Below are 11842 nucleotides of genomic sequence, written 5' to 3' on the forward strand. Positions count from 1 at the left end.
GAAATATCCTCATGTAAACCCAATGTTGTATGAATAACCATATGTATTAAAATTGAGTGTTATGAATCGAGTGAACTTTACCACATCCATTGAAATAAGAAAGATTAGTTGACACTATGCATAGGTCTACAAGTGGGGTTAATTTCCCCTTCGAAAGAGTACATGTTGATGTTGGATTTATTAATAGACCACCAAAGGAACAAACTATATGAACAAGGAAGACAAATCCATGATCGTATGCTCACATAGCGTGGGAATACTTGGGCAATATTCTTGGCTTGAGTTGCTCGAGAACATATTGTGAAACTTGGAGAGCAAGAAGTGGATTCTTCATCGCAAATTCTTCATATTCACGACAATACATGAGTGATTCATAATTGAGTAGAATCGTATTCATTGCTCCCTGCTTCAAATCAGTGGATGAGCTCAATCGAGTTGAAACCTCAAGGACTTCAAGGGCATTCTTGGCACCCATGTTATCCACAAGGTGACCCTCACACATATCGACGAGTAGTGGGATGTCATACTTATCTGCAGCTTGAATTAGCTTCAATGCATGGTCTTGCAATGCCTCTGCTTTTAATGTCCCATAATACATAAACTCTACAAGATATTTAAGCTCCACGTAAGTTGTCTCCGGGATTTGAATCCTCATGCTTTTGCCTTCTACATCACTTGGACTACCTTCCATTTCTAGCATTGTTCGAAACACCGAAGACCGTGCAGCCTACAAAGAAATAAATTCCATCTTTACTCACATCTTTACAACTTACAATGATGGCAACAAATTTTCTTGGGTAGAAGAGTCATTTTACCAAGATTACACGATGAGCTTTTAAGGACAACCCCTCCTCAGAAATGAGTTCCAAATCTGTATGGAGTCCTTCTATGAAAGAATCACCTAATCCACTCAAGTAACTTATTTGTTTTGATGCCATGACCACAGCTTGCTCTAGTTGTTTGATGCGCTTAATCGCGTCACCAAGTCCCTATATATTTTATAAATCCAATCAAAACCTCTTTTTTGAAGAAATTTATCAAATCTATCATTGATATGATGATACTTCGGTAATATTAATGCAAATTGAAATATGGGACCACAAAAACCATGAGATTTATATGACACGTGCCTTAAAACTTTCCCTTCACCAAAGGAATTGTGTTTAGAAAGACACACCTAGATTACATTCGTTTGTCTATTGAGATAAAAAAATGTGATGTGTTCAACATCAAGGGAAAAACCACCCAATTGGGTCGTATTCAAGAGATGCCTAGTAGTTTCGAATGGCCACATTCATTATGCAACTACCTTATATGAATGAAATCATTTTAAACCATAGATAGGTGTCCATATATGCATCGATGATCGCATGATGGGCCGTAATCAAGGTTGCATATACATTAGCATTTACATAACCAATGATACATTAATCAAGCTATTTAGATGAAATCCTAGAATGTTAGGTTGTTGGTGAGACTCGAACATAGATGGGTATGGGACCATTGGCTAGTAAATGGCATATGTGGTTGTGCATGTGAAAGATAGGCCTGCCTGATAGATCAGGAACATAGACCACATTGTGTCAAACAACCTTTGGGCTTATTGATGCATCAATGCCCAGGTACCCATATGGTGCACTCTTGTTATTGTTAGAACCCCAAAGCATCTAATTAAGTGGTTTTTAACTTAATTGTAACGAAGCAATTAAGGAGAGATTAGCAATGTCAAAAGAATAATTCAAGGTATTCGAGACATGATTAAGATGCAATTAAAGTAGCATTTTTGAACAAGATTTTGCACGCGCAATTTAGAAGAGACTAGCAATCAAGTAAGGATTTTTTGCGAGATTTGGCGATTAAGAGGAATTTAGGGCACTTAAAACATAATTAAGGAGTAATTAAGGAAAGATAGCCATCCATAATTAACTACTAGTTAAAAGATTTTAACATTAGCAAGAATTGAGGAATCAAGCAAGAGAAGTTTGGTCGATTGGCACATGGTTAAGGAAAAATTAGCGAGGAGAAACTAATTAACTTGTAATCAAGGAGAGATTAGGAAGGAGGAGATTAATTAATATGCAATTAAGAAATGATTCAGAAGGAGGGAGATTAATTATCATGCAATTTGGAAAGATTATCAAGACTGCTTGATTAAAGGAAAATTCGCAAGCAAGAGACAAACTTTAGAGCAACTAAAAATGATTAAGAAGTGGTAAGACACATTGAGGAGGCGATTAAGGAAACGTGATTAAGGAGGAGATGGGACTTGATTAAGGAGGCATTGGAATACGATTAAGCAGGCCATGAAATGTGATATAAGGAAGCCATGAAAGAAAGATTAATCAGAGAACAGAGGACAACTTTGAGGGCACATGAACTTCCACTAGTAAAAGCATTTGTAGCCAGGAGCACAAGATTAAGGAGAGAATTTATGCAAGAGAAAGGATGAGGTTAACAGGAAATCAAGGAGAAATCAAGAGATTAGCACGACATTGGGGAAATAAAGGAGATTAATTAGCGATTCGAGGGACGATTAGGCGAAAGAAGACCTGATTAACAAGCGATCAAGGCAAGTTTTAAAAAAAAAGAACATAAATTTGAAGGGATCTAGGAGGCATCATATATACCTTGGTCCTTGGGGTAGTGGTGGAAGAGAATGATTTGGTGATGGAGTTGCTGGGTGTGGGCAGGCGGGATGTCGAATATGTCCGCCTGGACGAAGAAGACAAATTCTCAGGTTTTATGGTATGATTCTGCTTGCTACTACTACTACTACTACTACTGTTGTTATTCGCATTATTGGCCGACTGATGATCTGCCGCCCCGCTTCCGGAAACTACTAGCAATCCATGGCTGTCGGGGCGGTACCGGACATTGTCGGCATCATCCGCGCTCGCGAATTCGAGCAGGAGCTGCGAGGATCGGCCATCGGGCCCCGACAGGAGCACACAATCCAATCGGCTCGACAACTCTATGATCTCCTTAGCACCCTCGAAGCAACGCGCGCACAGGCTGTTCCGGGCTCGGAACAGGTGAGCCGATTGCTCACATAAGCAACAATCCATGGTCTCTTCTTATGTTTATGAATCAAATAACTATATGTGTTTATGTGAGTATACTTCAAAACACAACAATATATGTGTATAAAATTTCCCCCTCCCCTTATACCTCTGTTTTTGTGTAGGAAGAAAACCCTAAATTATGTGGCGCCATAGCTGGTGAGCTTCTAGATCAAGCTGATCGGTTATATGCCACCAGAATATGATCAAAATTGCTCTACCCCAATTCATTTATTTATTGAATTCCCTGGTGTGAAGTTTTTGTCGGTTATTATAACGACATGTCTCCAAAGACCTTCTCCTTTCATTTTTCTTTTTTTCCTCCAATTAATTGGGGAGCCAACTACTTTTTACCTTCTTCCTCTCTAAACCCCTAAAGCCGCTGCTAGATTTGGCAGGATTACTTCTACATTTGGCAAGACTACCTCTAGATCTGGTAGGAACTACAGCGGTTCTAGATTTGGCAGGACTACCTCTAGATTTTGGCAGGAACTACTTCTAGATTTGGTAGGAACTACTACTACTACTACTCCTACTATTGGGAGGTTTCACATTAGTAGGCCCCGGCCGACTTACTCATATCACCTCTCGTGTCCCCGCCTTCGTACTGGTTCTTCCCATCATTATTATCCTCCCAATCATATCCGACTTTCCACACCTGGTTTTCGCAACTCCTTCCTTGCGTACCTCCAAGTTCCATGCTAAACTTGAACATCCTAGGACCTCCTAATCGGCCTCTGCACTAGCCCTAACACCATCTCTGGACTCATTCTACATATATTCACCTCAGAGTCATCTTCTTGTATTACAATACAATGGTTCTCATATCCTAATTTGAATGATCTCAAACGTTTCATGTTGGATTCATATGAGTTGTGTGCCAACTCCAACTTACACTAACGTCATGGATTTTTCCTTTCTTATTTCAAGTGTATACATGGTGTTAAGGTGAATGGCCCTACGATAAGCTTGATCATCGTGCATCTCATTAATCCCCACAACACGAGAAGTTTATTTGGCATGCTTGTTATCTATCCTAATTCCTACATTATCGAGTTTATTTTGCAACATTTGTAAATAAATTTTCTCTAGCAGTTGGGCCATCCCCCAATAGCCACATAGAAGGATCCATACCTCGTTATTGTATGTTTCATCTACATTTGCTTCATCTTCATTCAATTGATCTTGTTCTTAATGCTCCTTGAGCTTGTGATGTTTAGGCTTGGCCCTTATTGGAGTGGACCATGTTGATATGTAATGTTTGTTTCAATAACATTTTTGGGGTATTTCATGGCTCCACCAATATTAAGAAATGTCTCCAGCGACCATCAATTGCATATTCTACATTACAAATGTCACGAGACCTTGCGACCAAGTATCTAAACAATGTGAACAATGCAATTTGTATATGGAATATGCAAATGAGATTATGACAATGTTTTATGGCTTCGATTATTTAGATTAGTACATGTCCCCATTTATTTGGCACAATATCAATCATATGGCATTTCTATATAATTTATCTAGCAACATATATATTGGTCTTTATCTCTTAATGGTCATTTGATTCCAATATCTAATGCTCATTTTCGATCATAACCTTGAAATTTGTTTTTGCTTTATAAGTGAGTCCATGATTTGAAATTATGCCGTTTGTTTTCAAGGAATAAGAGAAACATCATCCTCATCTACTTGGGTAGTCAATTGGTCTATATGCATGTGTGATCCTTGGAGCATAGTTATGTTCATATTCTCGATTACATTAATAGTTCTTTGTGGTTTTATCCCCTTCAAACACAACATATTAACTTTTAAGGGTAGAGATTGTCAATTGCCAAGTTCATCCGAGTTTTGAGCCGCTTACTCATAATTACCCAATTTTTTGTGAATGATATATATTGTTTATACAATTGATGCTTTATATGGCCCACATCTATTTGCCTTATGTTCTAATGCTTGTGGAAAAGACTTTCAAAACAAATTACGATTCATAAAGACTTGTAAGTTGTCGTAACTATGACTCTTCAATGGGTAAAAAACACGATTTCAGAGAATCATCATTATGATGGAATGTGGGGCATATAATATTAAGCAAATTTGTAATAAAACCTAAGACGCTAAACCCAAACAAACTATTTATTATCAAACGTTGAATGGTACTTCGAATAAAACACATACAAGTACATAAGCAAATAACCAAATCATACCAAGACCACTTGTGGGGTTAATTGTCAAATGTCCTCCTATGAACTTTTGACATCATAACTATGACAATTTAATCTACCAAAAGCAGTTGTTCATAGAATTATTGTAATGATGGAATGTGGAGCATATAATATTAAGCAAACTTGTAAGAAAACCTAACACCCAAACTATTTATAATCAAATGCTGACTTGTATTTCGAATAACACTTATACAAATACTATAAGAATTGATTATTAGAAAATGGTTTGTTCGAATATGCTAAATGCATGATAATGATCTATACATATATAATATAAATGTAAAAGGTTAATGGAAGGTGATATGGACACATAATGCATGGTTTTAAGCAAATTAAAATAAATGCACACAACAGATGTGATCACAAGGTGGTTCAACACTACTTGTGAAAAGTTAAGATATTTATCTTGGAATGAGTATTTTAATTTGAACCTACCTAAAAGCAATAAAGACAATTGAAAATGTGACAAGTATATGTGAGGATTAATATGACAATCCTAGTCTCTCCTACAAAGCTCTTCCAATTTCTCGATGCATAGTTCTTGTTATAACATTCACAACATATGTTAGGTGAAAGTGTAACTAATTTGAACATGCATCACTTTTCTTTTTCTCATGGAAGACACCTTCATGTCATGCTAAGCCTCAAATGCTAGGTGAGGCTATGATAATTGATGGTCAATAACATGAAAACGAGGACTTCTATATATTACATAGAAATGTTTGATTATGTGTGGGGGCTCTAGGAAGCAATTTTCCAACCACTCATGATTACTTAGTTGGTGTTGTTTCCCCTTGCCAAGATCCTTCCATTATCTACCCCCTTGTAGGGGATATTATCAAAGGATATTGTCAAGCTTCTCGAGACTTCAAGCTACTATGGTGGTGTTAAGCAACACGATTATAGGAGGTTAAAGTATTATGAAAAGAACCACTTTCTATTGATGGAATAAACTCAATACAAGAGTGAGCAACATATAGAGCTCAAAGGACGACTTAGGCTTGAGTGTGTAGAAAGAAGAGTTTGAAAAGAGCTATAACGGCTACTTCTATACTTTCTTTCTTTTTCTTCAAAGATTTTCTTGAGTAGTATTAACGAAAAACACTCGAAGGCTACAACTTGAGCTTGTTTGCCCAGAAGCTTACAATTTTATTTATTTATTTATTTCCAAAACAAAATATACTTCTTATACCAAGCATCATATGCATGTGAATCATCACCATTACTCCCAACATGTAAGGAATAATTAAAATCCAGATCCCAAAGTAAGAGTTTCCCTTCCATAGCTATCAAGAAAAACAGTATTATGAGTAGTAGATCCACCATATTGTGATGCCAATGCATCTCTCATATTTTGATACATATCCATCAGAGGATCTGCTCTACTGTTGTGTGAATCAATCCTTGGGAATATTTGACAGGCCCAAGGAGAATAACTGATGACCTAAGGCAGCCAAGCCATAAGCATATTGAGCAACATTTTGCCGATCGAAGTTGTGAATAGAGTTTTTTCTTTCTTTTGCAGACTTTTGGAAGTCCCAATGAATGAAATACAATCGCTCTCCCTCCACAAAAATAGACTGGTTTAGATAACCAACCCCCACACCATCATCACTCATCCTGAAAGAAAAACAGGACATCAGCTTCCTCAAGTCCACATCAACCATCTCGATGTCGCCAATTATCACCAAAATCTTGTACATCAATAGTCTTGCTAGGCTGCTGATTACGACCAAAATCATGTATTATCAACAACAAATGAGTCTAAAAAAACTTTTCCTCACCTCATGATAATATGCTTCAAACCCCACAACATCATCATTCATCCTGATAATAAAATAGGAAATCAACTTCCTCAAGTCCACATCAACCATCTCATTGTCGCCAATTATCACCAAAATCTTGTACCTACAAAAACAACATGAGCGTACTCTCTACCTCTCCTCATGAAAATATGCGTCAACCCCTGCCAACATCATCACTCATCCTTATCTAAACTAAAAATATGCTTCATTGTCCGCATCAACCATCTCAGAGATTACCGCGGAAATCGTATTACATCAATAATCTCACCATCTCGCCGATTACCACCCAAATCCTGTACTGGCAACAACAAATGAGTCTAAAAAAACTTTCCTCACCTCCTCATGATAATATGCTTCAACCCCCACACCATCATTTCTCATCCCGATCAAAAAACAAAAAATCATCTTCCTCAAGTCCACATCAACCATCTCGTTGTCCCCGATTATCACCAAAATCTTGTACCTACTAAAACAACATGAGTGTACTCTCTACCTCTCCTCATGAAAATTTGCTTCACCCCCCCCCACAAATTATCCTACAAAAGTGATGTGGAGAGGGAGTGTCCAATTAGTACTTAGCATCCCCCCTAGACTAATGCCAACATGCTATGAGCAGTGTCATGTCACATATAGTGGGATGTGCCCTAAGAGAGGGTTAGTTATATATCAGGTTCAAGGAACAATATAGTGAAAGGGGAAATTTGGGAGGAAATGGTCAAAAAGAGTTTGAGGTGAATCTCTTGAATGCCTTCATGCATAGGGTGCACCTTACAAACACTAGTCTTATTGAGGGCGTCACTAGTTTGGATGCTATACATATCCATGACCCGGTTGACCATGACATTAAGGGCCAAGGCCACGAAATTAACTACAGTTACCATTTTTTTATGATAGCTCTTGAAGGGACAATAAGAAGGTGCTCTTAGGTCATCTTCATGTGGAGTTGGGGAAGGTGATGTGGAGAGGGAGTGTCCAACTAGTACTTAGCATTCCCCCAGACTAATGCCAACATGCTATGAGTAGTGTCATGTCACGTATAGTGGGATGTGCCCCAAGGGAGGGTTAGTTATTCAAGTTCAAGGGACAATATGGTGAAAGGGGAAATTTGAGAGGAAATGGTCAGAAAGAGTTTGAGGTGAATCTCTTGAATGCCTTCATGCATAGGTTGTGTTGTATGTTTGGCTGGACTAGCCGCAACACAGGTGTCTATCCGACACTTCTCCAAAGGGGTGGTAGGGATAGGATGTTAATACACGCGTATGATAATTACACTTAAGCACAGACGAAGACAAGATTAATCAGCATAAGCAAAACTATATTAATTCTTCGCGCTTTCATTACAAAACATCGGATCCTTTTATAGGCATCCGGCCAGATTACAATCGGTGCTCGATAGGCAACCGTTAACCGAAACCGAATCGGTTCGGATCCGGATCGGTTACAACTACCGGATCCGTCCCTCCTAATAATTCTATTCCTATTTCTATATTTATCCGATCCGACCTTGCTTTCCCATTTGCCTTCTCTGACCGGCCAACACATGGCACGCCCGTGGGAAAGTGCATTGCACTTCGAACCCACAGCCGGCTTCAGTCTTCCTCCAAATTATCAGGCAAACTCCGCTCCGAGGTTTCAAGTGTTGTTTTGCCTGTGCCGTCTCCGACGTCCGATTGGATTGGTTGCCTTTCCGCATCTTGCTGCTCCGACTCTGCTTCTACCGGTAGTACCGGTGTTTCTTCGGTATCTTGTCCGGGTCTGTCCTGCTCCACCTCCGTTCCGTTCCCGGTATCGCTCTCTCCGGTTTCCACTGGTTGTGTCCTTTCTTCCCCGGATTCGGTACTTCTCTGTCTCCACTCTGCATCATCCCCGGCATCAACCTGTTCTTGCTCCGGAAGTTCTTCCTCGGGTAATTCTTGTCGGGGTGCGTTGTCGGTTGGGTTCTTTTCAGCAGATCGCTCGCCCTCACTGATGGAGATCGGCGTTGTGCATCCCTCGGCTTCCTGTCGCAGTCGGTCCTTCTCGTACCCTTCCAATTCCAGTTGGGTTTCGAGCTGCCCGTCATCCAACCTCTCTACTAACCCTCGGATTTCCTTGAGATGCTCTTCTGCTAGGGCATAGAAATCCTCCGACAATTCTTCCCGGATGTTGACGATACTTTCTTCGTCCATTTTATAGAACCCATCTCCGTTTTTCTTCCGATTTTCTGCATCAGCTCGGAGTATCTGCAGTTCAGCTGCCTGTTGTGCCCATTCCTTCCAGAGTTTCTCCGTGCTTTCATTTATGCTGGCCTGAGCTCGGGTACTCCAGCTTGACATGATGAACTTAATTCGGTCAACCCCTGCTTTAGCCTGTTCCGAAGCTGCTTGTTTTTCCTTCCTTATCCGTTTGATGATGTCGGCCATTAACTGAGCTTGAGCTTCCGAGTCGACTTTTTGCTTGTCACAGGTACTCCGCCATTTGTTGATTTCGAAAGTCGACTTCACTTTTTCCTCGTTCCAACTCTTTGTCAGCTCCCCTACTTTCTGCCGAAGTACTTCCATCTCTTTTCTTTGTTCCGACGTCAAGGTCTTCTCCACCGATACTTCCTCCCTTGCTTTGGACAATTCCAAGCGGTTTTCCTTGAGCTGCTCTTTCAGCTTTTCTATCTGTCGGTCGTACGTTGCTGCCTGATTCTTGATGTCCGACGTGGCCTGTTTATAATCCTTACATAGTCTGTCGAATTCCTCCGTCTTCTGTTTTAGGCGTCGGTTCGCCTGAGCTCGCAACTGATCATCCCGGTCCTTTTGTTGTCGGAGTTCCTCTCGCAACCGCTCGATTTCTTGCTCCATTCGTCGGCGCAGCCTATCTTTTTCCTTTTGCAGTGTCCCGTTTTCTTCTTGTAGTCGGTCATTGGTGGCTTTGCTTCGGCGAAGGCCTTCCTCCATTCGCCGTCTGTCGTCTTCTGCCAACTTCCGCTGTTCTCTTTCGTTATCTCTCAATGCCTCCTGAGCCTGTAATTCTTCTTTCAAAGTTTCTATTAACTTCTCGGTCTCAGGGCCGGTTTGCAAGGCCTTCTCCGTTTGTGGTTCGGCTTGCTTTTCTGATGTCCCGACCGGCTCGGTGCCATCTTGTGCTTGTCGGCTGCCTTCTTTTGCCTGTGCTATCTCTTCCTGCAGCTCATTTAATTGTGCCCGGAGCATGACCATATCCTTAGTCATCGTCCTAGTCACTTCTTCTCTTTGCTCCTCCTCTTTCTCCATCTGGTCTGCTACTCCCGACAACTGCCCTGACAACCACCTTAGCCATTGTGCCTTTGTTCTGCCTTCGTTGGTGTCAGCAGGCGTGCCTAGCTCCGGCTGTTTTTCCGACTGTTTCTCCGGCCTCTTCTCTTGTTCCGGCGCTTGTTCCTTTCTTTGTTCCTCGAACTCCGCCGCCGTCGGTTCCGGTACTGCCGTCTCTGGTGCAGACGGACCTTCATCCTGTGTCGCTTCTGTTCCGGTTACTGGAGGCGGTTCTTTTGCCCTTTGCTGAGTTCCGTCCGCTGTTGGGGTCGGTCTTGTCGCTCGTTTCTCCTTTCCTTGCCTGGGTGGTAGTATTAACATCGGTTCGGATGAGTCTTCCTCTGTTTCAGCGTCCTCCGTCGGTGCCACTATTGGTTCCTTTACTGGTACCGGTTCCGATTCGAGCGTTACTGGTTCGGTGTCGGTTTGCCTCTTGCTGGTCTTCTTTGCCACCTTCTCCTTGCCCTTTTCCGCCTTTTTCTTCTTCATGGTCGGTTGCTGTTGTTGTTTCTGTGGCTGCCGTGATGAGCCTTCCTCCCGTTGCTGTCGGGAGGAGTCTTCTTCCCTCGGTTGTCGAGATGAGCCTTCTTTCCGCGGCTGTCGGGATGATCCTTCTTCCCGCGGCGCTTCTTCTTCCTGTGTCCATCCTGGGGTGTGTTTCTCTAGTATTCGTCGGCGCTTCATGGTTTGCTTCGGGGTAGTCTCCTGCCGACTTCTTTGCTTGTGCTTGATGGGGGACACTGGTGGGACCAACACTGTTAACCATTGGGATATTCCGGCCCATGGCTTCTTCCCTTCCACCAAGTGCTTTATCGCCTCTTTCAGTCCTTCGGTGATGAAGTGGAGCCAGTCCACCTGCAGGCCTTCGAATGTCGCGATGACGATCGCTGCCCGGTATTTGGCTATGGCTGCCGGACGAGGGTTCACGAACCCGTACTCCATCAGGGCGCGGGCCACCTCTCCGAACAGCAGGTTTTCTCCGCCCTGTGTGCGATACGCCTTGCTGCTAAGGGAGTATTCGCCGAAATACTCGAAGAATATTTGGCTCGAGGGTAGCTCTATCGTCTGAAGTCCTCCCTCCGAAATCCCTGTGAGCGCTTGTACCGCTCCTTCAGTGACCTCTGCTAAGTCCACCGCTGTTGCCGCCTGCTCTGGTTCCTTGTGTGGTGGAGCGTCAGCAACCCGCAGCAGCCCTCCTAATCCGTTCTCTGTCAGCCATTGTCGCGCTCCGTCCGACAGTGCCATCTCTTCTTCTTCGTCTGCTGCTGCCTGTGGTCTGAGGTCGGGGTGTAGGTGTTCTGCGCGTCGGATCTTGCTGTCTTGAGCCTGCGTTTGCTTGTGGGAAAATTCGTAAAAAGTGAACCCTTCCCCGGTTCTTCCTTTATATAGTGGCGTTTCCCTCGAGCCGCCTTTTCCTCTTTTTCGCGCGTCCCCTGCCATAATTAGCATGTCACTCTTTAATTTTTGACGGCTACACGTGTTCTGCCATAATT

The 11842-nt window shown here is 42.1% G+C and overlaps 1 protein-coding gene across 1 annotated transcript; it reads right to left on the reverse strand.

Annotated features, from left to right (window-relative positions):
* Window positions 1–89: 89 nt before the first annotated feature.
* LOC147854872 (BTB/POZ domain-containing protein At1g01640-like) lies at window positions 90–3135 on the reverse strand. The gene is made up of 3 exons (XM_087331720.1): window positions 2628–3135; window positions 816–989; window positions 90–727 (listed from the first exon to the last, which is right to left on the reverse strand). Exons 1-3 carry the CDS (start codon window positions 3063–3065, stop codon window positions 242–244), a joined length of 1098 nt encoding a protein of 365 aa, XP_087187846.1. The 5' UTR covers window positions 3066–3135; the 3' UTR covers window positions 90–241.
* Window positions 3136–11842: the final 8707 nt, after the last annotated feature.

This window comes from Azolla caroliniana, unplaced genomic scaffold, assembly GCF_043228905.1.
Source record: "Azolla caroliniana isolate FFs.n. ecotype wild unplaced genomic scaffold, voAzoCaro1.0.p SCAF_15, whole genome shotgun sequence".
Lineage (NCBI taxonomy): Eukaryota > Viridiplantae > Streptophyta > Polypodiopsida > Salviniales > Salviniaceae > Azolla > Azolla caroliniana.